General features: G+C 40.3%; 1 protein-coding gene across 1 annotated transcript in view; it reads left to right on the top strand.

The window, feature by feature from the left end:
• LOC124545946 (putative fatty acyl-CoA reductase CG5065) overlaps positions 1-26,676 on the top strand; it is a 140,377-nt gene that overhangs the window by 35,977 nt on the left and 77,724 nt on the right. Inside the window, exon 3 of the mRNA XM_047124907.1 lies at positions 3,249-3,358. Coding sequence (XP_046980863.1) covers positions 3,249-3,358 — 110 coding nt within the window. The remainder of the gene's footprint in view (positions 1-3,248; positions 3,359-26,676) is intronic.

Here is a 26,676-nt window from a genome sequence, read left to right as displayed (position 1 = left end):
GATTGGTAGATCGTTGATGTATATCAGGAAAATTAGTGGCTCAAGAATTGAGCCCTGCAGGACTCCATACTTTATATTTCCCCAGTCTGATTTTAATGCTGTACCTGTTCCCCTTAAGACAACCCTTTGCTTCCTGTTCTGTAAGTATGATTCTATCCAAGTCAAAGATTTGTCTTTAATGCCATAATATGGAAGCTTTTGTAAGAGTGTGTTGTGATCTACACAATCAAATGCCTTGACAAGGTCACAAAATATCCCCATTGGATACCTTTTGTAGTTCACCTAAAATTCATCTGTTAGGTTAAATATAGAACTGTCTGTGGAGGCGGCCTTACGAAAGCCGAACTGTGTAGGAGCCAGTAAACCATTTTGTGTAGTGTGACTATAAATCCCATCGTACACTATTCTGTCAAATACCTTTGAGAACACTGGCAGCATAGAGATGGGCCAATAGTTGGATATTTCATCCCTTGCTCCACTTTTGTGGATTGGCATTACCACTGCATGTTTTAATCTATCTGGGAACACACCAGTTTCCATAGATTGGTTGTGCAAATAACACAATATATAACTGAATAAGTCTGCACCTGATTTTAAAATCCTACTTGATATGCCATTGTATCCACAGGAATCTGAGTTTTGAGTAATTTTATGGTTTTTTCAATTTCTTTAGGAGTTGTATTGCTGAAATGAAGTGCTACTTTAGATGTTGTTTGCATGTGGTTAAGTAGTTCAATAGCTTCTGCATGAGAGTGTTTATTATGGTTCACTGTTTTTTCAGCTATAGTGAGAAAAAAATTGTTGAAATCTAAGGCTGCAACTTTGTGGTTATTATTGTCAGGATTTATGTTCCTATTTGTTTCACTTTTTATGATGTGCCATATGGTTTTTGTTTTATTGCTTGAGTTCCTAATTTTTTGTGCATAGTGCAACTGTTTGGCCTTCTTGATTAAACTTGTTAGAATTTTACAGTATTTCTTATAGTGTAACTCTACTGCTGGGTCTGTACTAGTCCTCTATTGTACATACAGATCTCCCCTTTTGTTACATGATATTTTTATGCCAGTAGTTAGCCACTCTTTCCTTTTACTACAAGTTGGTTTGATTTTAATCTGTATTTGGGGAAAAGAAGCTTCAGAATCTTTAAGGAATAAGTTCAGGAAAGAGTTGAGTTACTCATTCATGTGTCAGCCTGGTATACTTCCTCCCATAGTTCATGGCATAAACTGTTTCTGAACAAGCAAGTAGATTCAGCATTTATTGTTCTAACATGTTTAACTTGGTTACAATGGCCATGTGCTGTTTGCTGCTGGCAAGTTTTTGGGTTGTCATTTGACCATCGTGATCAGACGGACCATTTGTTACTACCCGTGTCGTCATTTCATTGTAATTTGTGAGATCTAGGAACAGATTATCAATCAGGGTCTAGCTGTGCCCATATACTCCTGTTGGGAATGAGATCATGGGGAGCAGATTGAAGGTTAACAATAGTGATTCTAATAGTATCTGAGTGCTATGTTTTGTGAATAAGTTTATTTTACAGCCACCACATATGATGACATTACTATTGTTTCTATAAAGTTTAGTAAGAACTGTTTCTAGCTGAGAGAGAAATTTTTGAATGTTTCCCATAAGTGTCCTGTAAACTGTTACTATGATCGGGAACTGTGATTCAAGCTCTAATTTGACTGCACAACATTCAAAGTGCTCTTCAATACAGTATTTAGATACATCTATAACTTGTGACCTAATAGTATTGTGTGTGTAAATTGCCACTCCGCCTTGTCTAAAGTTGCTCTGATAGTAGGAAGAACCAATTTTATAACTATTTAAATGTAGTTGACAAATTTCTGATTAATTTCTTGAAGAATTACGTCCAGTAGTTCCAAAATATATTAAAATATGGAACTGCAATTTGTTTTCTTAGAATCCCCACAACACTAAAATATTTCTGCATTCAATATGCACTAAAGAACAAGGATGACTTGAATGTGTTCTGATACATCTCTTGTGTCATTGCCCATGACAGTTTGTAAAAGAATCTTTTCCAGTTTCTGTCCTTATCTTCTCATACTACATTTATTTGTAGCAGACAGTCAAGCATCTCATTCTGGATGGGCTTAAAAACACCTTTGACTACTACACTAGATTCTAAAAGATTATTCAGATCTGAATCTAACTTAGATGCATAATTTAATAATTCTCAAAGTGCCCCTGTTTTCACTGGAGCAAATTGTCTTTTTTGTGATGCCCACGTAAGGGAGTTTTGAATTTTCAACAAAAGAAAATACAGTTTATTACTCAGAAAAAGTTCCTCTGTTATTTTCAACGTACTGAAAGTCTGACACCTCACTAAGTTTCTCCTTAATTCTCTCTGTTCCTAAAAGTGAAAGTGAAACTGCATTATTGGCAGGCCTCTTTGACTTTTCATGCTTTTTAGTTTGTTTCCATCATTTTGTTTACATTTCTAAAACCATCTTTTGTCCACATTACATCATCTACAAACAGCAAATACGGAATGCAAAACAGATTTTTTTTTTTTTATTTCACAGGAGAAAAAACAACTTTTCAATTGGAACATTCAGAATTGTTCTTGTTCTTGCCTACACCTCTTTTCTTAACTGTAGCTTTCTCATAGAGAGACAGCTGTGAAAAACAAAAAAAATTTATAATGTATGAGAATTCCTAAGGGATCAAACTGCTGAGATCATCGGTCCCTAGACTTGCACACTACTTAAACTAACTTATGCTAAGAACAACACACACACATGCCTGAGGGAGGACTTGAACCTCTGGCAGGAGGGACCACACAATCCGTGACATGACACGGCGCCTGAAACAACGTGGTCACTCCGTATGGCCGGCTGTGAAAACCTAAGCTGTTGAAGTTCATTTATAGCCACAGAAATCATGTCCGCATAAAAGAAAAGAACCTAAAAAATGAATTAAACAGAATAGCTGACAACAGGCTAATAATCTTATTCGACACTATATCACATTCAAGGCTGCAGTACCCAGTTTTTAAGCATTAAGTACATCCACATGGAGAAGGAAAAAAACAATGTTTGTGAATTAATATTATTTGTGTTTGTTAGCTCTCCAAGATGTTGAAATATTCTTGAAATGTTGTTAAAAACTTGGGATGAGATAACAGACACAGACATTTAAAATTCTTTCATTAATTGGTCTGGACATTTCATAGTTTTTTCAAGTGTAGTATTTACACTGATTATGTTTGTGATTTTTAGGTTGCTGGGAAATCTACCCAACACATATGTTTACACAAAATCACTTGCTGAAAACGTGATAAATGACTTTAGAGACTTGTTACCAGTGGCAATACTTAGACCGTCAATAGGTAAGTACTTCTCTGTATAATACTAGACTGTCAAACACAACAAAGAGGAATATGCAGATAAAATATAATTTTTCTTTGAGTTATTCAGGTTCTAAAAAATAATGAGAGCTTTTAAAATGTCATTGTATAACGAAAAGCATTTTATATATCTAAAAACAAAGATGATGTGACTTACCAAATGAAAGTGCTGGCAGGTCGACAGACACACAAACAAACACAAACATACACACAAAATTCAAGCTTTCGCAACAAACTGTTGCCTCATCAGGAAAGAAGGAAGGAGAGGGAAAGACGAAAGGATGTGGGTTTTAAGGGAGAGGGTAAGGAGTCATTCCAATCCCGGGAGCGGAAAGACTTACCTTAGGGGGAAAACAGGACGGGTATACACTCGCACACGCACACACATATCCATGATGTGTGGATGGATATGTGTGTGTGTGTGCGAGTGTATACCCGTCCTTTTTTCCCCCTAAGGTAAGTCTTTCCGGTCCCGAGATTGGAATGACTCCTTACCCTCTCCCTTAAAACCCACATCCTTTCGTCTTTCCTTCTCCTTCCTTCTTTCCTGATGAGGCAACAGTTTGTTGCGAAAGCTTGAATTTTGTGTGTATGTTTGTGTTTGTTTGTGTGTCTGTCGACCTGCCAGCACTTTCATTTGGTAAGTCACATCATCTTTGTTTTTAGATATATTTTTCCTACGTGGAATGTTTCCCTCTATTATAACGAAAAGCATTTTATGTGTTATATAGAGCCTAAATAAGTCTTTTTGTGATCTTCACTATGTATAAGAGGAAAATGACACTTTCTAGCAAACCTGGGAGTGCTAGTGTGACAAAGTATGTGGCACAACTTCTTTAAGCTCGGAAAACATGAGAAAGGCTGTAGTGGTAGCAAAGCTGTGAGAGGGGCCACAGTCTTTTTTGAGTAGATCAGTTGGTGAGCACCTGCCCATGAAAGACAAATGTCAGAGGATTTGAGCCCCAGTCCCTCACATAGGTTTGATTTGTCAGGAAGTTTCAAATGAGCACACACTCCACTGCAGAGGGGTGATCATTCTGGAACCTAGAGGAGTCTACTTTCATTTTACGTAGTTGTGTAATAAAATAAATAAACAAATAAATAAAAACGTTCATTTACTTGTTTTACCCTTGAAACTAAAAATCATTGTTTGCAGAAATAAAAATATTGCCATTATTGATCTATTCCAAAATGAGGCATTTACTTACACTCAACATACTTCATTATCATGCTTTAAAATTTACTTTAGTTCAATTAACAGATTAACTTTTGCTCTTACTTATATCTTAGTTATTTTCATGTTCAGTGGATCTTGTCTGCAATATTTTGGTATGGTGTGTAACTGGATTTAATGAAAGATGCAGCAGAGCCCTAATTATGTGAATAAAAATTGTCAGAGCTTCTGATTGTTCAAGACCTTTTCAGGATTTAGTAACCACTACTAATTATCTTAGGGTCACGGGAAACAGTATTTACATCAGTCAGTGTGTATTTTTATTGCCATCAAAACATTTATTATCTATGATATTCCAGTTCAGCTGTATGCATGATCTCTTAATGAAAGCTGGTTTCAGAGAAAATAATTTCCTGTGACACATAAACAGTGTTACTACTTAATTTCTTTGTACATAGAAAACAGCATTTAGAGAAAATCAACATCATTATTGTTTTGCGCTCCAGTTTTGATTTTTGCAGCATTCAGACAGTGTCCCACTAAATTTTATACCTGAGAAAATCACAACTTTAAAGCATAAACCCTTGGTAGTTTCCCTTCCAAATATTTTACAGGTACTAAAACTATTGACAATTATAAACTATATTCAGTTACTAGTAAGTATCGTGTATCAGCTCAGGTAGTGATGACTGCAAAAGAAACAGACAAAATCTACATGTATTTGTGAAACAATCCACATAAATTCTTTGTGGCAGAAAAGTGTGAGGAGGTTGATTTTCCCCATAAACAGATGAACTGTCTTTGTCTGAGTCCAACAACAGCATAGCAGAGACAAGCAATTTTCAGATACTGTAATTATTGATGAGGTGAAGGAAACATTCGAAAACATTGGCGATGGTAAAAAATTATTGGTGAGTGAAAGCTTGCTAAACAGGTGGAAAACACACAATGTGGTATGACAGCTATAATTTTTGATGGAATTTATTCCCAAATGACACAGCAGCTTTTCTGATTCCTGAGGAATTTAAAGACTTAGAGAAGAGAGTTACACACCTGATCAACTATACATGGTGAGTCACCTAACATTACCGCTGGATATATTTCGTAAACCACATCAAATACTGACGAACCGATTCCACAGACCGAACGTGAGGAGAGGGGCTAGTGTAATTCGTTAATACAAACCATAAAAAAATGCACGGAAGTATGTTTTTTAACACAAACCTAAATTTTTTATCATGGAACCCCATTAGTTTTGTTACCACATCTGAACATATAAACAAATACATAATAAGTGCCATTTGTTGCATTGTAAAATGTTAATTACATCCGGAGATATTGTAACCTAAAGTTGACGCTTGAGTACCACTCCTCCGCTGTTCGATTGTGTGTATCGGAGAGCACCGAATTACGTAGTGATCCAAAGGGAATGGTGATGGACCTTAGGTACAGAAGAGACTGGAACAGCACATTACGTCCACATGCTAACACGTTTTTATTGGTCTTTTTCACTGACGCACATGTATATTACCATGAGGGGTGAGGTACACGTACACACGTGGTTTCCGTTTTCAATAACGGAGTGGAATAGAGTGTGTCCCGACATGCCAGGCCAATAGATGTTCAATGTGGTGGCCATCATTTGCTGCACACAATTGCAATCTCTGGCGTAATGAATGTCGTACACGCCGTAGTACATCTGGTGTAATGTCACCGCAGGCTGCCACAATACATTGTTTCATATCCTCTGGGGTTGTAGGCCTGACATGTCGGGACACACTCTATTCCACTCCGTAATTGAAAACTGAAACCACGTGTGTACGTGTACCTCACCCCTCATGGTAATTTTTCATGTACGTCAGTGAAAAAGACCAATAAAAACGTGTTAGCATGTGGACGTAATGTACTGTTCCAGTCTCTTCTGTACCTAAGGTCCATCACCGTTACCTTTGGATCCCTACGAAATTCGGTGCTCTCCGATACACATGATCGAACAGCGGAGGAGTGGTACTCAAGCGTCAACTTTAGGTTACAATATCTCTGGATGTAATTAACATTTTACAATGCAACAAATGGCACTGATTACGTATTTGTTTATATGTTCAGATGTGCTAACAAAACTAACGTGGTTCCATTTTAAAAAATGTAGGTTTATGTTAAAAAACATACTTCCGTACATTTTTGTAAGGTTTGTATTAAACAATTACACTAGCCCCTCTCCTCACATTCGGTCTGTGGAATCGGTTCGTCAGTATTTGATGTGGTTTACGAAATATATCCAGCGGTAACGTTAGGTGACTCACCCTGTATAATACTAATGAGGCAAGTTTAAATTTTAAAATTGTATTCACCATAATATCATCATCTTGTACAGTTCCCCACCATAAGGAATTTCCATTTGGAAAACAAGCATCTCCCATCTCCTCTGGGCTTCCCACCATGTCTCTCTCGATGCTGTGGATGTCTTCTTCCCTCTTCCAAATGCTTTCCTCCACTCCTTTCAGCCACTTGTCCATTGGCCTTATCCTTGGCCCCTTGCTCTTCATCTCCGTACCATGTACCCTCATACAGTAGCAGCAGCGAAAGGAGGTCCTAACAGCTGCAGTGGGCTTGGTGCAGCTGCTTCACGTGTCTACCTCAACCAGTAACACGATTTACTACAGATCTCGATAGCACCAGCACAATTCACTACTCTTTGCTTATGGTCACTGGTGTGTCTGCCAAGCCAAGAGCTCTGAAAAAATTGGCCTGGAAGTCTCCCTATCTGCTACAAAACTCATCAAAGCCTCTGGATGTTTAAAGATTTCTTTTACAATTGGTTTCACGATTAGTTTGTCCTGCATGTTGAAAAGTAACTTACATCTGAAGGGTTACCAAGAAATTTGTTTCCTTGTTGATACGAGCATCCTCAAAACATCATGTGGGAGTGTGCAAGATTCTAAAAGTATCATTTTTATATAACTGATTTGATGAGTTTGAGAATGAATTGTATGTCAAGAACTGAATTTGTCAGGAAGTTCATGAAGTTACTAGTATCTTAAATGACTGATATGTATTCACTCATTGTTTTATAGCTATATTACTTCAATTTCTAAATTGTAGGCATATTTCAGAAGCACACACAGAATATGTTTCTTGCAATTATCAATATGAGTTTGAATGTCACAGTTTTAGTTCAGCTATCTAAAATTGAAGTCTTATTATGATTAAATCCAGAGTATTCAGCAAGTTATTCCCAAAAAAAATTTATTAGCAAACCAATAATGGTAAACAATGGAAAATCCAAGATAGAATATAACAATATTAAGAAGGACAGTTGCTACTCACCATATAGCAGAGATGCTGAGTCGCAGATAGGCATGACAGAAAGACTGTCGGAAAATGAGCTTTCAGCCAACAAGGCCACCATGGGAAATAGCCAACCCACATGCACACTCACGTAAATACAACTCATAAACATATGACTACAATCTCTGGCTGCTGAGGCCAGACTGTGAACATCAGCGCAAAATGGGAGATGCAACCAGATGGTGGGGGTAAGAAGGAGGCTGGGCCAGGGAGGTGGCAGGATAGTAGGGTACGGGTGGGGGTTGATAAAGTGCTGCTTGTGGGGGCATACAGGAACAAGGGTGGAGAGAGGGAAGGACGGTTTGGTGCAGCCAGGAGGTTAGACGGAGGGCAAGTTAGTGGACAAGAAGAGCAGTAAAAGACAGTTGGTGCATTGGTGGAATGGAGGGCTGTGCAGTGCTGGAATTGGAACAGGGAGGGACTGATGAGTAAAGACAATGACTAATGAAGGTTGAAGCCAGGAGGGTTATGGGAATGTAGAATATACCACAGGGAGAGTTCCCACATGCACAATTCAGATAAGCTGATGTTGGTGGGAAGGATCCAGACGGCACAGGCTGCGAGACAGTCACTGAATTGAAGAATGTCATGTTGGGCAATAAGCACAGAAACTGGATGGTCCAGCTGTTTCTTGGCCACAGTTTGTCAGTGGCCATTCATGTGGACAGCCAGCTTGTTAGTCATCACTCCCACGTAGAAGGCAGCACTGTGTTTGCAGCTTAGCTTTTAGATTGTATGACTGATTTCACAGGTAGCCCTGGCATTGACAGGACAGGTGAAGCTTGTGATGGGGTTCAAATAGGTGGTTGTGGGAAGATGTATGGGACAGGTCTGGCATATAGGTCTATTTCAGGGATATGAGCCATGATGCAAGGGGTTGGAAGCAGGGTTTGTGTAGGGATTGATGAGGATGTTGTGGTGTTTCGGTGGATAGTGGAATAGCACTGTGGGAGGGGTGAGAAGGATAGTAGGTAGGACATTCCTCATTTCAGGACATAGTAAGAGGTAGTTGAAATCCTGGTACAGAATGTCATTATGTTGCTCCAGTCCTGGGTGGTACTAAGTCATGAGGTGAATGCTTATCTCGGACTTCGGGAGATGGTGGGTGATGGAGGATAAGCTCTGGGAGATCACGTTTTGCACAAGGTTGGGAGGACAATGATCTGTGAAGTCCTCAATGAGACCTCGGTATATTTCAAGATGGACAACTCATCACTATAGATGCAATGGCCATGGGTGACTAGGTTGTGTGGAAGGGACTTCTCGGTATGCAACGGGTGGCAGCTGTCGAAGTGGAGGTATTTGCTGGTGGTTAGTAGGTTTGATATGGACGGAGGTACTGATGTAGCTTTCTTTGAGGTGGAGGTCGACATCGAGGAAGGTGGATTTTCGGGTTGCATAGGATCAAGTGAAGTGAATGGAGAGAAGGGTTTGAAGTTCTGGAGGAATGTGGATAGGGTGTCCCCACCCTCGACCCAGATCACAAAGACGTCATTGGTGAATATGAACCAGGTGAGGGGTTTGAGATTCTGGATGTTTAGGAAGGATTCATCTAGATGGCCCACGAATAGGTTGGCGTAGGATGGTGCCATACAGGTGCCCATAGCTGTACCCTGGATTTGTTTGTAGGTGACGGTTTCAAAGAAGAAGTAACTGTGATTCAGGGTATAGCTGGTCATGATGTCAACTAGGAAGAAAGTTGCAGGTTTGGCCTCAGCAACCAGAGGCCTTTTTTTTCCAATGAAGGCTTTGTTGGCAGAAAGTTTACTTTCTCATAGTCTTTTTTTGTGTCTATGTGTGACTCAGCTTCTCCGCTACATGATGAGTGGCAACTATCTTTTTTAATACCAATACTGTTAGAATGATACTGAAAATTAAAAACCTGAAATATAGAAAAAATTCTGAATGATTGAAAAGGTGTAATTGGAAGGGGAAAAACGCAGCATTAATATTTCTGTAATTGGAGAAACAGGCAAAAAGAAAAAGAACACTAATTCAATTTTGATGCTATCTGCAACATTTTCTTTGCTTAAAGTATTTCACACCTCACCGTGGTAATGGACATATTGTTATATTTTAATGTATGTTTTATTTAATGTTCAGTGGCATAATTCCAGTGAATTGTCAATTGTGATTTATTTATCTCATAAATTGCATAATCAGAATCATTTTATTCAGCTACAGGAGACATTTCAAAAAATTAGTGATAAAAATTCAAAAATATGATGAGAAGGCCTTTGCAGTGGGTGTCTCCACTCCATCATTTACAATTCTACTGTGAATTCACTTTGATTGGAATGCACTGTGTACCTGTTTATCAGTCCTTGGTGTTGCAGCTCACCAGGCAGACTGTGAGGATCTGAGACCACAAGCATTCCATGTACCTGGGAGTGTAAGTCACTACCACATTGTGCGCAAGTAATGACAGCTTTTGGCCTACAAATATTGGGCTTAGAAAAGTGGATTATAGAAGATTCCATGCCAGTGTGGGAAATCTTACATTGGGCAGATATCACAGGAGCAAGAACATTGTGTTGAACACCATAAATAATACATGGCTGGCCCAACCTGGTGAAGCAATGATAGCATAGCACTGCCTGAACACAGGGCATCACATGTTTTATGAGAAGACTGAAGTTTCATCCTCAGTGTCATCATTCTGGGATGTCATCATCGAGGAGGCTGTACTTATCCACGCAGTAGACAATCTTGTCAACAGAGATGCTAGATTTCAAGTAATCAATGCACGTGATCTGTCACTGGCTGCAATGAAAATAAAATGCAAGAAACAAGAACCCCTGATTTTTGACACGATGCAGTGCATTGTAGACAGTTAGTTCAGCTTTCACCCACAGCAACACCATTGCCCTCTGCACACATGTGGAAGGCCTCTCTTCAGCTCCCGGCAGGAGCATTGTGAACGCTATTTTTGTCCAACTGTGATTGCTTTCCCATGCACGTGTAATTCCTGCTGGTGGCCCCAATAAATTTTGCCGCCACCACAAAACTATCACCAGGCACCAGCAGCAATCGACAGTCACTCAGCAGGGCAGTGCCACAGCAAGGGGACACGAGTCTAATGGACAGAACTTGGGCTCCTCACACCACACAAATTTGAGTTGTGAATACAGAGGTGAATGAGTGCACTGTAGCTGTGATTTCAGCAACTGATGCACAGGTGTCAGCTGCTTGGCAACTGATGGGTCTCGGTCCATTGGAAGCTGCAACTGGTCACCCCACTGTTACATCTCTTCAGCTGAATAAGGATGATGAAATATGCACCACTGCAGACTGGGCATATGCCACCACTGATGAAGGACTTGCTCTGCTAAAAGGCTTGTTATGCTAATGAGACTGACTCCTGCCTTCTCTAGCACTCATGGGGAAAGAGAAGAAATGGGACACTAGAAGCAATACAAATTAGTGTGTATCCAATTGCTAATTAGTGGAAATAAATAGTGTGGCACCTTACAGCAGGCAGATTCATGCAAAGCAGTGAGGCTTATTAATGAGAACAGGATACAATATTTTAAGAGTAAAGAGGTAGTACAGGATGAGGAACATGTAGAAAGAGACGCTAACGTCAAAGTCAATGTCAATATTTGAAAGCTGGCTTCCTAAAAAATTATCCAGAAGTTCCATTAAAAAAATAACTAAGCTGAGGATAACTAAAGGCAGAGTAAGTTAAGATCCAACTTTACTTGCATACTAAAAAAAATGCTGTGGTATTTTAAGGAAAGTCTTCAAAATGTCCAGAATTATGCATGTTCTGACAGAAATAAATAATGCAGATAATAAGATTAAAACTACATGGGACATTGTCAAATGGGAGACAGGACAGCCAGTCAGTATAAAAGATTCCCAAATAATTAAACTAAATGACAATGTTATGACTAATAATTTACAAGTTGCAAGATGGCACCACTAGAAAAGTGTAATGACACGTCGCTCTCGTTAAAAAGGCAAAAAATAAATAGTTCTTCATGTAGGGGATGTGAAAAGCGAGTGATGAAAGATGTTTCGTGCATAAAGTGCAACTTCTGGTTACACGAGAAGAGCACAAAAGCAAATCTGAAATTCATCAGTGATGATTTTCCGCCAACATGCCACGGCTGTTTACGTGATGAAACAGCCAATCTTTTAGGTGCAGTGGACTCAAAAAATGAAATTATAAAGCTACTACAAGGTGACATTGAAACACAGAAAACAGAAATATTGACTATAAAGGAAGAAAATGATAGATTAATATGTGAAAAACAGTTCTGTGTGAGTGAAATAAATCAAACACAAAAGCAAGACCACGAAAATGCATGTGCGCCTATGAAACCTAAAAATAGCACCACATCCATGATGTCACGATAAAGACAAGACCACAGCTATCCAAGGGTACAATTCTAATAACTGGCAATTTGCTGCTGAAAAATATCGTTGTCCCCAACTACAAAATCAATGTCAGACTGGGAATTAGAACAGCAGTCTAACATGAATAGTCATGACACCAACTGGTGTGAGAGTTGTTACTGTTTGGCAGCTGGAGTGACACTAGCACTCCAAGCAGCAAGAAAGCAGACAGTTACCTGCATCATAAGGATTGAAGGATGTGGGACTGGCTTTTACACTTACACCATTATACCGGAAAAACCACTCAAGATCATGAACAGAGGCAGCCCACCCAGCAAGGTTATGAAGTGCGCTCAGTCACCAGGGTGAAGTCAGTATGCACTAATGCCACAGTTCTGTTGGTTCTCACTATTACTGCCAGTAACAAGTTCATCCGAGGACTTGGGCAAATTATGTTAGTTGCAGCATGCGATGTAACCACTGACAACTTCTGAGCTACATGTAGGCCCCACAGTGCTTCCAGTTCCAGTGTAAAAATCATGTTGTACATCACTGTACCATTCCATTGCACTTTGTAAAATGTGGCCAATAACACCACAACAAGGATTCCACTCTATGTAAGGAGGCTAACAACCACTTCTGCATCAACTGCAATAAACTCAGGCATGTCACCAATTACAGAGGATGCAAGGAACTCCAGTGAGTTATTGTTAGGATCAAAAACTTGTCCCATACAAATACAAGAAGACAGGGAGTGTTGTACATTCAAGCCACGGCCTTGAATGAGACACATCAACTCACAGCACAGCTGGTTACTGAACTTCCTGAGGAAAACCCACAGAGTTCCCACCTCCACTGACCATGAAGAAGCACAATCAACCAAGAAGCACTACTGGCTCTCAACTGCATGGGAAAGCTGTAGCCCATGATGCACAAAGTCACAAAACCACTCATGGATTCCACATTACTGGCGATGGAACTACAATCAGTGGCCTTCAAGACCTGGATAAAATGATAAATATGGTGCAACAAACCATGGATATAATTCTTGGCATCATGAAGGAACTGCTGCAGCTCACTACACATGCATCAATCAAATGGACCCATACTTTGAGCCATCAAACTCAATCACCTACAGCATGGGCACTGAAACATGTGATCTGAGCATGTTTGTAAGGGAAATGCAACAGCATCCACACATGCTGGGGAGAGTTCATACTATTTCTTCGTGAAGAAAAAATTTACTGTGTCTCACGGAAGAAACATGCTTGAAGCCAGCCGTCAGTGTAAAAGTCACCAACATCTGGTGCTACACAAATTACTGCCTCACAGCTGGAGGTGGTACTGCAGATTACAACATCGGCTGAATGTACTGGCTCTGATGACTGCTGATGCAACTAACATTGTCATCAGCACCTCCTGAGGGCAAAACCTCATAATAGTGAGATACAAGCTGCCAAGGGGCAATTTCACAATGTCGTCATCCATTCCGGGCATGATTTTTATCGGAGGGGATTTCAATGCAAAAAATAGTGCATGAAATTAAAGGCTCTAAAGGCTCACAAACGCTGTAGGCAGGACACTATTACATGTCATCAAGCAACAACAAGCAACTACTATTGGCCCCTATGAGCCAACAAACTACCCATCTTGAGAAGAAGTTGGCAGACATGCATGATGTCTGCATAGTCAAAGGGGTTCCACACATTATCACAGCAAAAGTGAAGAATGCCCTTGTGTTAGAATATTTACCTGTAACTTTTACTCTCTATGCCAAAGCATCCTTCATCCCTAGGAAGGGCACTGACACGAAGAACACATCTCGGCAGACTTCACAAATTTTCCTCAACCAACAGAGAAACAAACTGATAGTTTTGTAACGTTTTTCAAGTAGTATCTAAGATTCAGTCAAGGATGCCTCACCACTGGAAGGGCACAACAGCGACTACATAAACTTCAGCTGCCGCCCCAGCTGTGTGCCACACTTACTGAAAAGAGTAGGACGTCAAACACTCATCCCAGAGCCAAAACCTTCTGATGTCAACACCACCACCAGCATGCCTGGTGGCTTCATAGCACTTCAGTATTGTAGCTCAGGTCTAAATAAAGGATGTCACATCTGGCAATGAAGTTTTTCCAACCACCCCTGGCCAGCACCTGCCACTCTACCATGTCTACACCACAGCAGCTCCACTAACCCTGCATCACTACAGAGTGGTATCAGAAGTATCTTGATATCATGGACCTCGGCTGGCAGCTGATGGCAAGACAGTTGGCCTCCGTACAGCAAGGTTTTGCAAACACAGCATGCAGTTTCATCAAACAGCAGTGTGAGTGAGCAGACTATTGGTTTTTGTTTTCCCCATTTTATCTGTAGAGGGCATGGAGTGTAAGCAAGTGATATTCAGGAATTTGAGGGTTACATTTGGGCAGCCACGGGAATCAGCTGATCTTTCACAATTCTGATTTAATGCAAAGGAGCATTATTTAGAACCTGTGAGATGTGGTCAATGTAATTTGCTGGGGCATTCTGCATCTTGTATGGAGTCAGTACTAGTAGTTTGCGTTACATCATCGTGACAGGTATATGGCCAGTTAGTGCACTGGATCAAAATGGATGATGATAAGACATAATTGTGTCTTGTGTGAGTGTCAGCCTGTTGTGAGTGAATTTTGCATTCCTTAATGTTTATGAGAGATTAAATCTCCACAATGGCAGATTTTAAAATGCAGGATGTCACTAATTTGGAGGCACTTCAAGAATGGTCAGTGAAATGGCACAGTCGAGAGCAGATAACACAGACTTGTGTAATAGGCTTGCAGCTATAGATGAGGAGTTGGAATTAGCCAAGCAACCTACTCCTTTGTTAGACTAGCCACTGTCAGTTTTATCACGCCTTAAGGGATTTGGCACCTGATATGTCAAGAAGGATGAGAACAAGTACCCTGAAGGATTTATACCCTGAGGGTCAGATTATCCATGGAGTTTGAAGAAACTGATGTAGTAACAGGAATGCTAATGTCAGATGTTGTAGATATGGGAGAATGGGACATATACATAGGCAATGTCACCAATCTCTGTATGGTAGGTGTGCTGTGGTTGGACACAATGAACACAATTGTAGAAATGGTAAGGAAAAACAGGTGTTGAGTGTGAAATGAAATCCCAGGTCTGCCACATGGAGTTCCTGATAAATTTCAGTGCAACTAATATGGGTGCAGAAATGGAATGTCGTAATGTGGGAATAATGAAGGGTAGAAAGCACATGTTTCCATTGGACAGAGGGGTGCGTGTGTCTGTAACATGTATGGACTTCATGGGTCAGATATGATTAAATCCTCCACACTATAATTTATGTGGAGTTGGAGATTATGATGTGGAGTCTTTGGGTTCAGCAATGGTAGATTTTCAGGTTGAGGTGCAGCATTTTGATCTATGCATAGAAATCATGCCCCAGGTAAGTGATGGTTACAGCATGATCTTAGCATTAGACTTTCTGGTAATGTAGCATGCCAAAATCTATCTTCAGAAAAGTGTACTTAAAATTAGGGAAACAGCATCCCATCTAGGGAAGACATCTGCCAGTAAAGTATGGAGGCAAGGGGCATCAATGTTAAGGTGTGAACAACTTGGACTGTGGACAACAACACTAAGGATTTATTCAGATGCTATTGTGCCGCAAGGCACTGAGAAGTTGGTCTAGGTAAATGTGAAGCCAGAGTAGCCTGTTAATGCATTGTGCTTGGTAGAACCACTGACTGTAAATGATGTACTAGACACATCATGTTGCTTTGTAACAAGAAGCACTGTACTCATATGGGAGCAATTGGACAGGAAAGTTGTGCCTGTGGATTTAGGTAATTTTGGCACTGATACTAGTGCTTATCAAAGGAATGTTGGTAGCTAGCTTAGAAGCTGTAGATGATGTGGGTAGGGCTCAGTCATTGCACAACAGAGTAATGTGAAAACCAGCAACAAAACAACATTGTTTAGAAAGTTAGTGCTTCTTAGAAGTATAGATGGATTGCAAATTGAGAAATTATTGTTTGAATTTGAGGATTTGTTTTTTCCTCAGGGGCCTTTACCAAAATCATCTATAACACAACATAGCATCCCTACAGGAACTGAGTCACTGATATGTCATAGACCTTACCTCATACCACAATATCTGCAACCAGTATTAGAATAATTCATTGACCAACAGGTAGCAGACAGAATAGCTGTTTAGATGTTTACACATTAGCCTTCCAACATTTTTAACATGCAATTGGCATCATCAGTTGAAGTTATAAGTGTACATGTTCTTTTTAGTTCAATTCAGTTTATTGCTTGTGACACATGATTTTACATGCATGTGCATTTTCAACAAAGTATAAAGTTTTTACAATTACAGTTTTTTTAGTTTACATTATTTCTTATTACATTGTAATTCATTATAAATTCAAGTTATAAGAACATTTTTGGATAAGCCACTGCTTGACTCACTTTTTAAAAGCATCCCCTGTCAATACCTTAACTCCAGTTGGTAACAAGTTATTAAAAACAGCTCCTTTGACATAGGGGCTTTTCACTGTTAAAGTTAATCTTCTGTTAACCATATGAAAATCTTTTCTATGCCTTGTTTCATAGTTGTGAATATCCATGTTTCTTTTTGTGATCTTAGTGTCTTCTTTCACTGTCATTATAGTTTCTAGTATATACATGGCATAAACAGTGAGAATATTGTGTCTAATGAATAGGGGTTTGCAAGAAGTCCCTGGATTTACTTTTGCTATGATCCTCAAGGCTCATTTCTGCAGTATGAAAACTCTTTTAATATTAGTTTGGCATGTCCCACCCCACAGTACTATTCCATAAGACAAGAATGGATACGCTAATCCATAATATACAGTCCTTAGGATTTCAGAATTAAGATATGGTGATAATCTTCTTAATACATATAGACTGGGTGTTATTTCTTTACAGAATCAGCTTGCTGCTTTCATGAAAGTCGAGAATCTATGCATAAACCCAAGAACTTACAAACTGTATAGGTTTTTGGTAGAATTTCATCAATGACAGTATTTTGTCTATTTGGACCACTTGGTTTAAAATGAATAATATTAGTTTTTTCTATGTTTACTTTTAGGTCCTGTTGCCTTTTCAATGAAGTTATGTACATCGTCAACTAGGCTGAGCTCATTGTCTGCATAGCAGACACCTGATGTATCATCATCATACATAGTAGTCAATTGGTTATTGCCAAGAGAACTTGGGAAATCATTTACTTAGTATATTAATACGACTGGACCTAAAATAGAGCCCCGAGGAACATGAAAATGTATATTTCTTATACTTGACCTTCTCCTCTCTAGTATTTCTCCATTTGAGTACATAATCTCCATGCACTGTTGTCTACCCTTTAAATATGTTTCTAGCAATCGCATGACTTTTCCAGTGACACCACTCTTTGCAATTTTTGATAAGAGCATGTCATGATGTACTCTATCAAAAGCCCTTGAGAGGTCCAGGGATACTCCTGCTGCCTGGGATTTTTCATTTATTTTTTCAAGTATATTATGGACAAATTGTACTGCTGCTGACATGGTACTTTGACCTCTTCTGAAAGAATGCTGGAAATCACTTATTATGTCAGCATTGTTGTTATGCTCCAAGATTTTTTAAAAATATTATCTCTATCAGTGTGCTGAAAGTTGAGATCAGGGCAATGGGTCTGTAGTTCTGTACATGCTTTTTTCCCCCTTTTTGTGTACTGGTTTCACTTCAGACAGTTTCAACTTGTCAGGAAACACACCATCTTTGAGAACACAGTCCATTAGATGAACTAGTGGTTCCATTAGTTCATGTTTACATTTCTTCAATAGGTATGGAGAAATTTCATCTAACCTTGCTCATCTTTTGTTTCTGAGGTTATCAATAAGCTGCAGAATGTCATATGTGCTTACTGTGGGTAGTATACTGCAGTTCTGTTTGTTACATTACTCAAAAGAGTGCTGTATATCTTGTTTCATAGAGACATCGTTTTTCACACTATCTAAGAAGTAATTATTAAAAATGTTGCTGAGTAGAAGAGGATCAGGGATATCTTCATTGTTCACAGTTAATTGTACATTATTAATTTTAATTTTTGTTTCATTGTTTCTAATTTTATTTACAACTGACCAGCAAGTCTTTGAAAAGTTATCTGAACCTTGTATCTGTTGGCTGATTCTTTCTGATTTTAATCTCTTGTCTTCTTTGTGGTGCTTATATTTGTACTGCTAGTTAAATAAGTATAGTTTGTAGCACATTTACTGATTGGTGAGTCTCATTAAATAATTTACAATCTAATATATCTCATTACAAACCTAAATAATCATACATAAATACATACAGCACCTCTTCCATTTTATATTATATGCATACTAATTACAGAAGTAGACACATGTTCTTCTAGTTCCACATTATGTATGTGGTGTATCTAAATTTTACATGAATGAAAAAGTATATCATGGTTATACAGCTATGATACTCTTATTTACTACAGTAAGCATTTTCTCCCTGATTATACCCTTGGTTTTTTTAAGGCATTTTTTCACTGAATAATATGCCATATTTGTAAACCATATCTCTGATACTACCTTTAAAGGAAAGCACAAGTCCATGGAGTGCAGCTGTTGTGGTTGTACCAAAAAAGTCACCAGGCGGGACTATAAGATACAGGTTCTCTTGTGACTACAGACATCTTAACAGCAAAACTGTAACCAGTGCTCATCCAATCTTGAACATTACTGAAACTACTGACTATTTGATGCAGCACTTGTACTTCTCTACCTTGGATCTAAGAAGGGGTATTCATGCAGGACCATCAAAAACAGGCTTCTTGGCCCCTGGGGCCATTTTGAGTATTGTAGGATGCCATTTGGGATAAAGAATGCTCTGGCAATCTTTCAGCATTTTCTGGATGGAGTGCAGAGGGGACTAAAACCTTACTAGTTCATGGCATACCTGGATGATATAATTATTTACGGCAGAAAATTTGTAACATTTGTAAGAGGTTTACAGATGATTACAAGCAGTGAATTTAACATTAAGCATGAAAAAATGTCAGTTTGCATTGGTAAAAGTTACAGGTATAGGGCATGTTTTAGCAGTGAAGGGATTAAGATGGATTTTCAGTTCATATAGGCAGTATGAGAATTTCAAATTCCTAGAAAAGCTAACAAGCTACAGTCTTTCCTGGGGTAGGGAATTATTATGGGAAATTTGTAAGATGGGCATTGAGGTTAAGTGAGTTCAAGTATGAAGTCATTCACAAGTCTGGTAGCAGAAATACAAATGCAGATAGTTCAAGCTGAAAAGTAGAAGTGATACAAACACTGAGTCATAACCTTGCACAATGGCAAGCAGCACAACAGGCTGACGTAGGACACAAACAGTATGTGTCACAGCTGCAATTCACTATGTGCGATGGAATGTTGTGTAAGACAATGAGGTTGGGGATATGGGTAGTAGTGCCAGTGGAGCTGAAAGGGGAAGTGCTGAAAGAAGCATATGATGTATTGTCAGGACATGGGGGTTGTAGAACAGTGAATAGGTGAGTAGCAGAACGCTACTGGTGAAAGCTGAGGAAAAAAGATCTGGACTAGTATGTGAGAGGTTGAATACAATGCATGAGTTAATACCTTTCCAGAGGTTACCAGAAGCAACAGAACTGTTTAAAATGATTGGGCTGGACCTCCTTGGGCTTTTCAGTGGGGCTCCAGCTGAGAATCAGTTTGTACTGACTCTTATTGATCATTTTTCTAGATATGTGGAAATAATGGTAATCCCTAACCAACAGGCAGAAATGGTAGTGCAGGCATTACTCAAAGCAGGATGCCCAAATCTTGAGTGCCAGAAACTATGATTACAGATTGAGGAACAAACTTTATGTCTGGTTCGTTAAAGCAGCTGAGTACGCCGCTAAAGGTTAGGAAGTTAAGGACAAGTTCGCTGCATCATCGGGTTAATGATGGGACAGAGAGGGTACATTTGACAATTAGATGGAAGCTGAACCATTATGTGAACTTACTCCATAGCAATTAGGATATGTACAGTGTGTCCCACTCAAACCTCCCTGATTTCAAAGACCAAGGAAAAAAACCACAGTAGATAAGACAATGAAAAATGCACCACACTGTAGAGCATCTCAAAGAATCTATTTATTTATCATCAATACACCTCTACATGTGAACCATTTGTAGTGCAAAGAATATCGAGTCTATATTCAATTTCTTGCCAAGTTCTTAGAAACATTTCCTCTATTATTGTTGCAATCACATTAGTGATGCAATGTCGCAACATATACTTATGCTCATAAATTACGGATAATGTTGATACATGGTGAAACAATGCTCTGGTGGGCAGTTTGTGGGTTTAAATCACCTCGGGTATGACCACGTGGTGCATTTGACCTGCGGTCGTCACATGGTGGCGCTAGCAGCAGTCCATATATGCAGAGGTGTGTTGGTGCATGTCAGAGTACAGTACAGCGAGTAAGTGTGCAAATGTTTTCAGCCGTGCTAATGGTGACATTGTGTCAAAAATGGCTCAAAGAACACATGTTGATGATGTTATGAGGGGTAGAATACTAGGGCGACTAGAAACGTGTCCAGGCGCTACAGTATGGGGCATCCACAGTGTAAAACACCACAATAAGACCGATATCTCACCATCAGTGCCCGCATACGGCCACGGAGTACTGCAGGTAGCCTTTCTCGGTGTCTTAACACAGCCACTGGAACAGTTGTCTCCAGCCACAAAGTCTACAGACGACTGAACAGACATGGTTTATTCACCTGGAGACCTGCAGGGTGCATTCCACTGACCCCTGGTCACAGGAGAGCCTGTAAAGCCTGGTATTAAGAGCACAGTACATGGTCATTGGAACAGTGGCCCCAGGTTATGTTCATGGACGAGTCCAGGTATAGTCTGAACAGTGATTCTCGCAGGGTTTTCATCTGGCGTGAACCAGGAACCAGATACCAACCTCTTAATGTCCTTGGAAGGGACCTGTATGGAGGTCGTGGTTTTATGGTGTGGGGTGGGATTATGATTGGTGCACGTACACGCCTGCATGTATTTGACAGAGGAACTGTAACAGATCACGTGTATCAGGACATCATTCTGCACCAGAATGTCCACCTTTTCATGGGTGCAGTGGGTCCCATGTTCCTCCTGATGGATGATAACACACGGCCCCACCAAGCTGCCATCGTGGAGGAGTACCTTGAAACAGAAGATATCAGGCCTGTTCTCCAGACCTAAACCCCATTGAGCACGTCTGGGATGCTCTTGGTCAACGTACCACAGCATGTCTTCAAACCCCTATGACAAGTCAAGAGCTCTGACAGGCACTGGTGCAAGAATGGGAGGCTATACTCCAGCAGCTGCTTGACCACCTGATGCAGAGTATGCCAACCCATTGTGCGGCCTGTGAGCATGTGCATGGTGATCATATCCCATATTGATGTCGGGGTACATGCACAGGAAACAGTGGTGTTTTGTAGCACATGTGTTTTGGAATGGTTTTCTCACCTTATCACCAATACTGTGGACTTACAGATCTGTGTCATGTGTGTTCCCTATGTGCCTATGCTATTAGTGCCAGTTTAGTGTAGTGTCATGTTGTGTGGCACCACATTCTGCAGTTATCCTTAATTTATGAGAATGAGTGTAGGAATATCATCCAGTTTGGTCACATACACATGGTCCTTCATGAATCCCCACATGAAGAAATCAAGTGGCATAATGTGGTGGCCAGGCAATGGATCCTCCGCATCCAATCCAACGACTGGGAAATTTCCAATCCAGGAACTTGCGAACAGCCATTAACCAATGTGGTGGAGCTCCATCTTGTTGAAAAATGATGTTTGGTTGCAAGTCTTGTAGCTGAGGGTACACAAACTGCTACAACATGTCCAGATACACTGACCCATGCACTGTTTGCTCTGCAAAGCAGAACAGTCCAACAATCCTGTCGTGCATTAGCCCACACCAGACATTTACTTTAGGACTATCATGAACATGTTCAATGACAATGTGTGGATTTTGTGAACCCCAAATCTGAACATTATGCCTATTAACCCTTCCTGGTAGATGAAAGGTTGCCTCATCTGAGAATAAACATCTTTCCAGGAAGCTGGCATCCTTATAAATACGCTGCAGCATATCCGCAGCAAATCGTTGTCAGTGTAGTTTATCATTTGGCATCAGATGTTGCAGAATTTGCACTTTGTAAGCACACATAGGAAGAACCTGGTGAATTACGTGATGCAATGTTGATCGAGGTACATGAAGTTGCCTAGATGCTTGAATAGACTTACGTGGGCTTCTGAGAAATGTTTGTCTGATGTCCACCACTGTCTCTTCTGAAACTCTGTAATGTGCACTGCTAGAATATTTCAGAACACTTCCTGTTGCCAGAAACTTCCCATACCATTCCTTACTTGTTTTCACACCAGGAGGATCACATTCGTACACATGACAATAATTTCTTTGCACAGTAATCAGTGATTTTGTTTCTGCAAACCACACTACTGCTTGTGTGCACAGCTGTGGAGTTATCATTTTTACTTCATGCGACTAAGCTGCAATCTGGTGATGATACTTGGCACTTCTGATGCAGGAATATAAATTCTTTGAGATGCTCTACAATTTGGTGCATTTTTCATTGTCATATCTACTGTGGTTTTTCTCTCCTGGCTCCTTGAAATCAGGAGGGTTTGAGTTGGACACTCTGTATTTATCTTTCATTGTAAGTGCATATAATTCAAAAGTTCATTTTGCTACATGACTATCACCATATGATCTAGTTTACAGCAGGAACATGCCATCACTGCTTGACAAAATAAGGCCAAGAGTTGGCAAGGATGGGGAGTCCATTAAGGATTTTGATAGAAACAGTGAGGGAAATTTGGAAACTTGATAAGGGAGCAAACACCAGAGCTCTGGAATGCCAACAGCCATTGGGAAAATGTATGGGCAGATTATCGCAGAATAAAGTCAGTCAGTGGGTAATGTTATCACTCTCTTGCATTCGAAAAGGTCAGATCAAGAAATCTGTAACTTGATATCAGGGGTCATATGAGGTAGTTGAAATAACATTGCCAATGAACATCAAGTTCAGTTACTGACTCGTACAACAATTATTCATGTTGGACATCTGAAGCCATCTAAAAGAGCTTCTGATGCTTTGATGCAAGCACAATCATCCATTGAGGGTAAAGCTATGGGTAGTAGGAAGAAAAGGAAGCACAGGAACCTTGCACATTTCTACAGCAGATTCCATATGAGTTAAGACCAAAGAAGTAAGAGAGAACAATCGTGTGTTTTGTTAGAATATATATGGGTGAAAGTTAAGCTGATCAACATGTTATTTAGATATTTAGATGCATAAGTGATTACCGTATCATTTGAGGGTGAGGACAGGAGAGAGAGAGAGGGAGAGAGGAGTTTTGTTCATGTTTCATGCAGTGTTAAACTTCTATATTAATTTGCATTTAAGCTAAAAAACAGAAGACTTTTGAAAGGAGGGAGGGGAGTTCCCTGTTCCCAGGTTGCTGCACATCAAAGGAAAGATTAAGCAAGTTCTTATCTTGGCAGTGCTGCCCCTCTTCACCAGGAGTGGAGCAGGGGTGCTGTGTGTACTACCATTGGAAACAGGAGTACTTTTTACAAGGAAAGAGAATGCAGTGCTCACAGGCCATCATTGGGCACTCAACCTGACCCAGAATGCTTAGGAAATGCATAAAGAGGTGAGATGGAGCTACGTTGGGAGATGGAATGAAGGACATACTGAAGGAGAGAGTGACTAATGCAGCAAGGAGAAATAAGGCCACCATGGAATGACACACTGCACAGTTAATTGGTTTCGCACAAGAGGTATTGAACAAGACATGGGCACTTGGATGTTAGCAACAGAGGCAACACACCTGGTAAAGATGACACTAAATAGTGTGTACCTGGACCTTGAAGTTATATGGGCATGAGTGGAAGTTTTGGCTAAGGAAATGGCAATAGCAAGATTTCTGCAGTCTTTAGCCAGTAGCTTGTGGGCTGCTCAGGTAGGAATAACGGATCTGCAGGAAGATGTCTTACATGTTGCACACGGGCAGTTGAGTCCAACTCTGTTAATACCAGATCAGTTCTTGGTGTGCCTGCAGAAACTGCAGAAGGACATGCTGCTGGAATTTGAACGAATAATTGAACCATACAAATCAAATCTACCATCCTATTCAACATAACAGCAGTTAAGATTAGGATGGATCTTGCACAGTTGTATGTATTCATAAGATTTCTAATTAGCAACTAGAGAGCTAGCTTCAAATGTTACACCATACACTCATACATGTTACAGGGGAGAACCTTGAAAAAGTTAGTCCAAGTAAAGACAAAGGATATACTGCTGATTGCAGAAGATGATGGTAGCCGTGAAGTGATGTCACTAACTGAACTCAAACATTGCTATGTGAGAAGGTTACTATCTGCCTGACCGAGATGGTGTATACAGATACTGGAACATGTGACATGCAGATGTACTTAGGTAAATCAGAAGGTCAGGACTGTCCACGTGAGATTCTAGAGCCACAACCCTACTTCCAGCAAATGGGTCCACACTGGGTTTATTCTGCAAACATTACCAAAGATGTAGTAGTTAACTGATGTGGTAACATAGGCTCACAGGAGCTAAATGTTTGAAACTGCATGGGAGTGGAATAATTACTAAAGGGATGGACTGTGATGTAACAGGGCAGACCCTTCCCCTCTCAACTGCTGTTACAGGGGAAACCAAGTTGAACATTCTGCAACCGCACTTTTACCGGCCAGGGAAGCCACTAGTGGTACTTCCAGTGTGAAATCTGACCTATCCGAGAGAAACATTGTATCCTAACCTAATCCTATACTTAAACCAGCCACTACACACATAATATGGACATGTTTCAGTAGAGCAAACGCTTTCACATGTACAGAAATATCGGGAGGAACAACAGCACACGGCCAAGACCCTAAGTGTCACAGCCACAGGCATGATGTTGGTGGTGACTCTGTTTTGCATAGCCTTTGTCTACCTTAGGCAGAGGGCCAGTTGGCAATGTGATCCTACAGTACATTTGGTACCACTGGATACTTCATACATAAGAAGCTATGAAAGGTGCAAGAAACTGGGTATAGTAATAAGAGAATTGAGTTGTATATAATTAATTGTGATGCAGAAGACAAGGAAATCTGAGTGTTCTTAAAATGAGCATTGTTGCTTACAGTACAACACATCATAAGGGCGAAATGAGTGGATGTATACGTAAATAGTTGTTAAGTGTTTTGGAGGGATTAACGCTTAGGAGGTAGCTGAAATGAGAACAGAGGTTTTACGCAGTAGAGTGAGGAGAGATGCATGAACCAATAGGCTAAAATTTGTAGAGGGACTGTGGGGCTTTTGAGCATTGTGCTTAATGTAAGAGGAAAATTGTAAATAATATGTGTCTGTTGTAGGCTGGTCACAGGTTCAGACCCGGATCTGAGTCTTCCAAAGACAGGAGGTATGTAATGCTGTTGCTATTTTTGTGCATTACTGGGTGAGAAGCACCCCCACTGCTGCCATATGTGACGGAAGTGGGCAGTCACAGAGGAGCTGATACGTAATTTCACAAGCAAGCCTGTTTGTAATAGCTGGAACTCCAAGTATTTTCAGTTGGCACCACATTGGACAACTTGGATGATGATGATGATGATGATGATGATGATGACAAAACAACATCCAGTCCACAAGTAAAGATCTCCGACATGGCTGGGAATTGAACCTGGGCCCATTGCATGGCAGTCAGACATGTTGCTACGCAGCTAGGGGGTAGACTGTTAATCATTGTAAATATCCTCTGATGCTAGCACACTTATGCACAGTCTGACAGCAACACTGACAACATCACATCCACGCAAGTCTCTATCATATGATGGGCCAACCAGCGAGCAGCAGACGCCAGTCTGGTCAGCCCTCTCCATGGTTCTAAGTCACACATGTGGACATAATGGATGAGCCCTCCTCAGACTCCTTGACAGCAACCAAATTCCTGTATTTGAGGGCAGTAGTTCACAGCCAGGACAGTAAAGCCACTGTTCATCCACATCAGGGCAAGCATCTAGTCTGGTACCTGTGGATGCCTACGAGAATTCAGCAGACATTTGCGTTGCTGGCACTGCTCCCTCAGGGCCAAATAGTGCTAACTCAGGCAAGTACCAACAAGTGAGGTAAACAGTGTCAGCAAAGCAGGACATGGACGTCAAATGGCCATCCCACCACCATGACCTTCTGATGTCATCGGCACCACCGGTAGACCACACGTCTGCTTGAGGCATGTCTGGACCATCACAGCACTACAGCATTGTAGCTTGAGAATAAATAAAATATGTTTTATCTTA

Source organism: Schistocerca americana, chromosome 8, assembly GCF_021461395.2.
Source record: "Schistocerca americana isolate TAMUIC-IGC-003095 chromosome 8, iqSchAmer2.1, whole genome shotgun sequence".
NCBI classification, from domain to species: domain Eukaryota; kingdom Metazoa; phylum Arthropoda; class Insecta; order Orthoptera; family Acrididae; genus Schistocerca; species Schistocerca americana.
The sequence above is the reverse complement of the archived record's forward strand: the minus strand, read 5'-3'. Positions and strand labels throughout refer to the sequence as shown.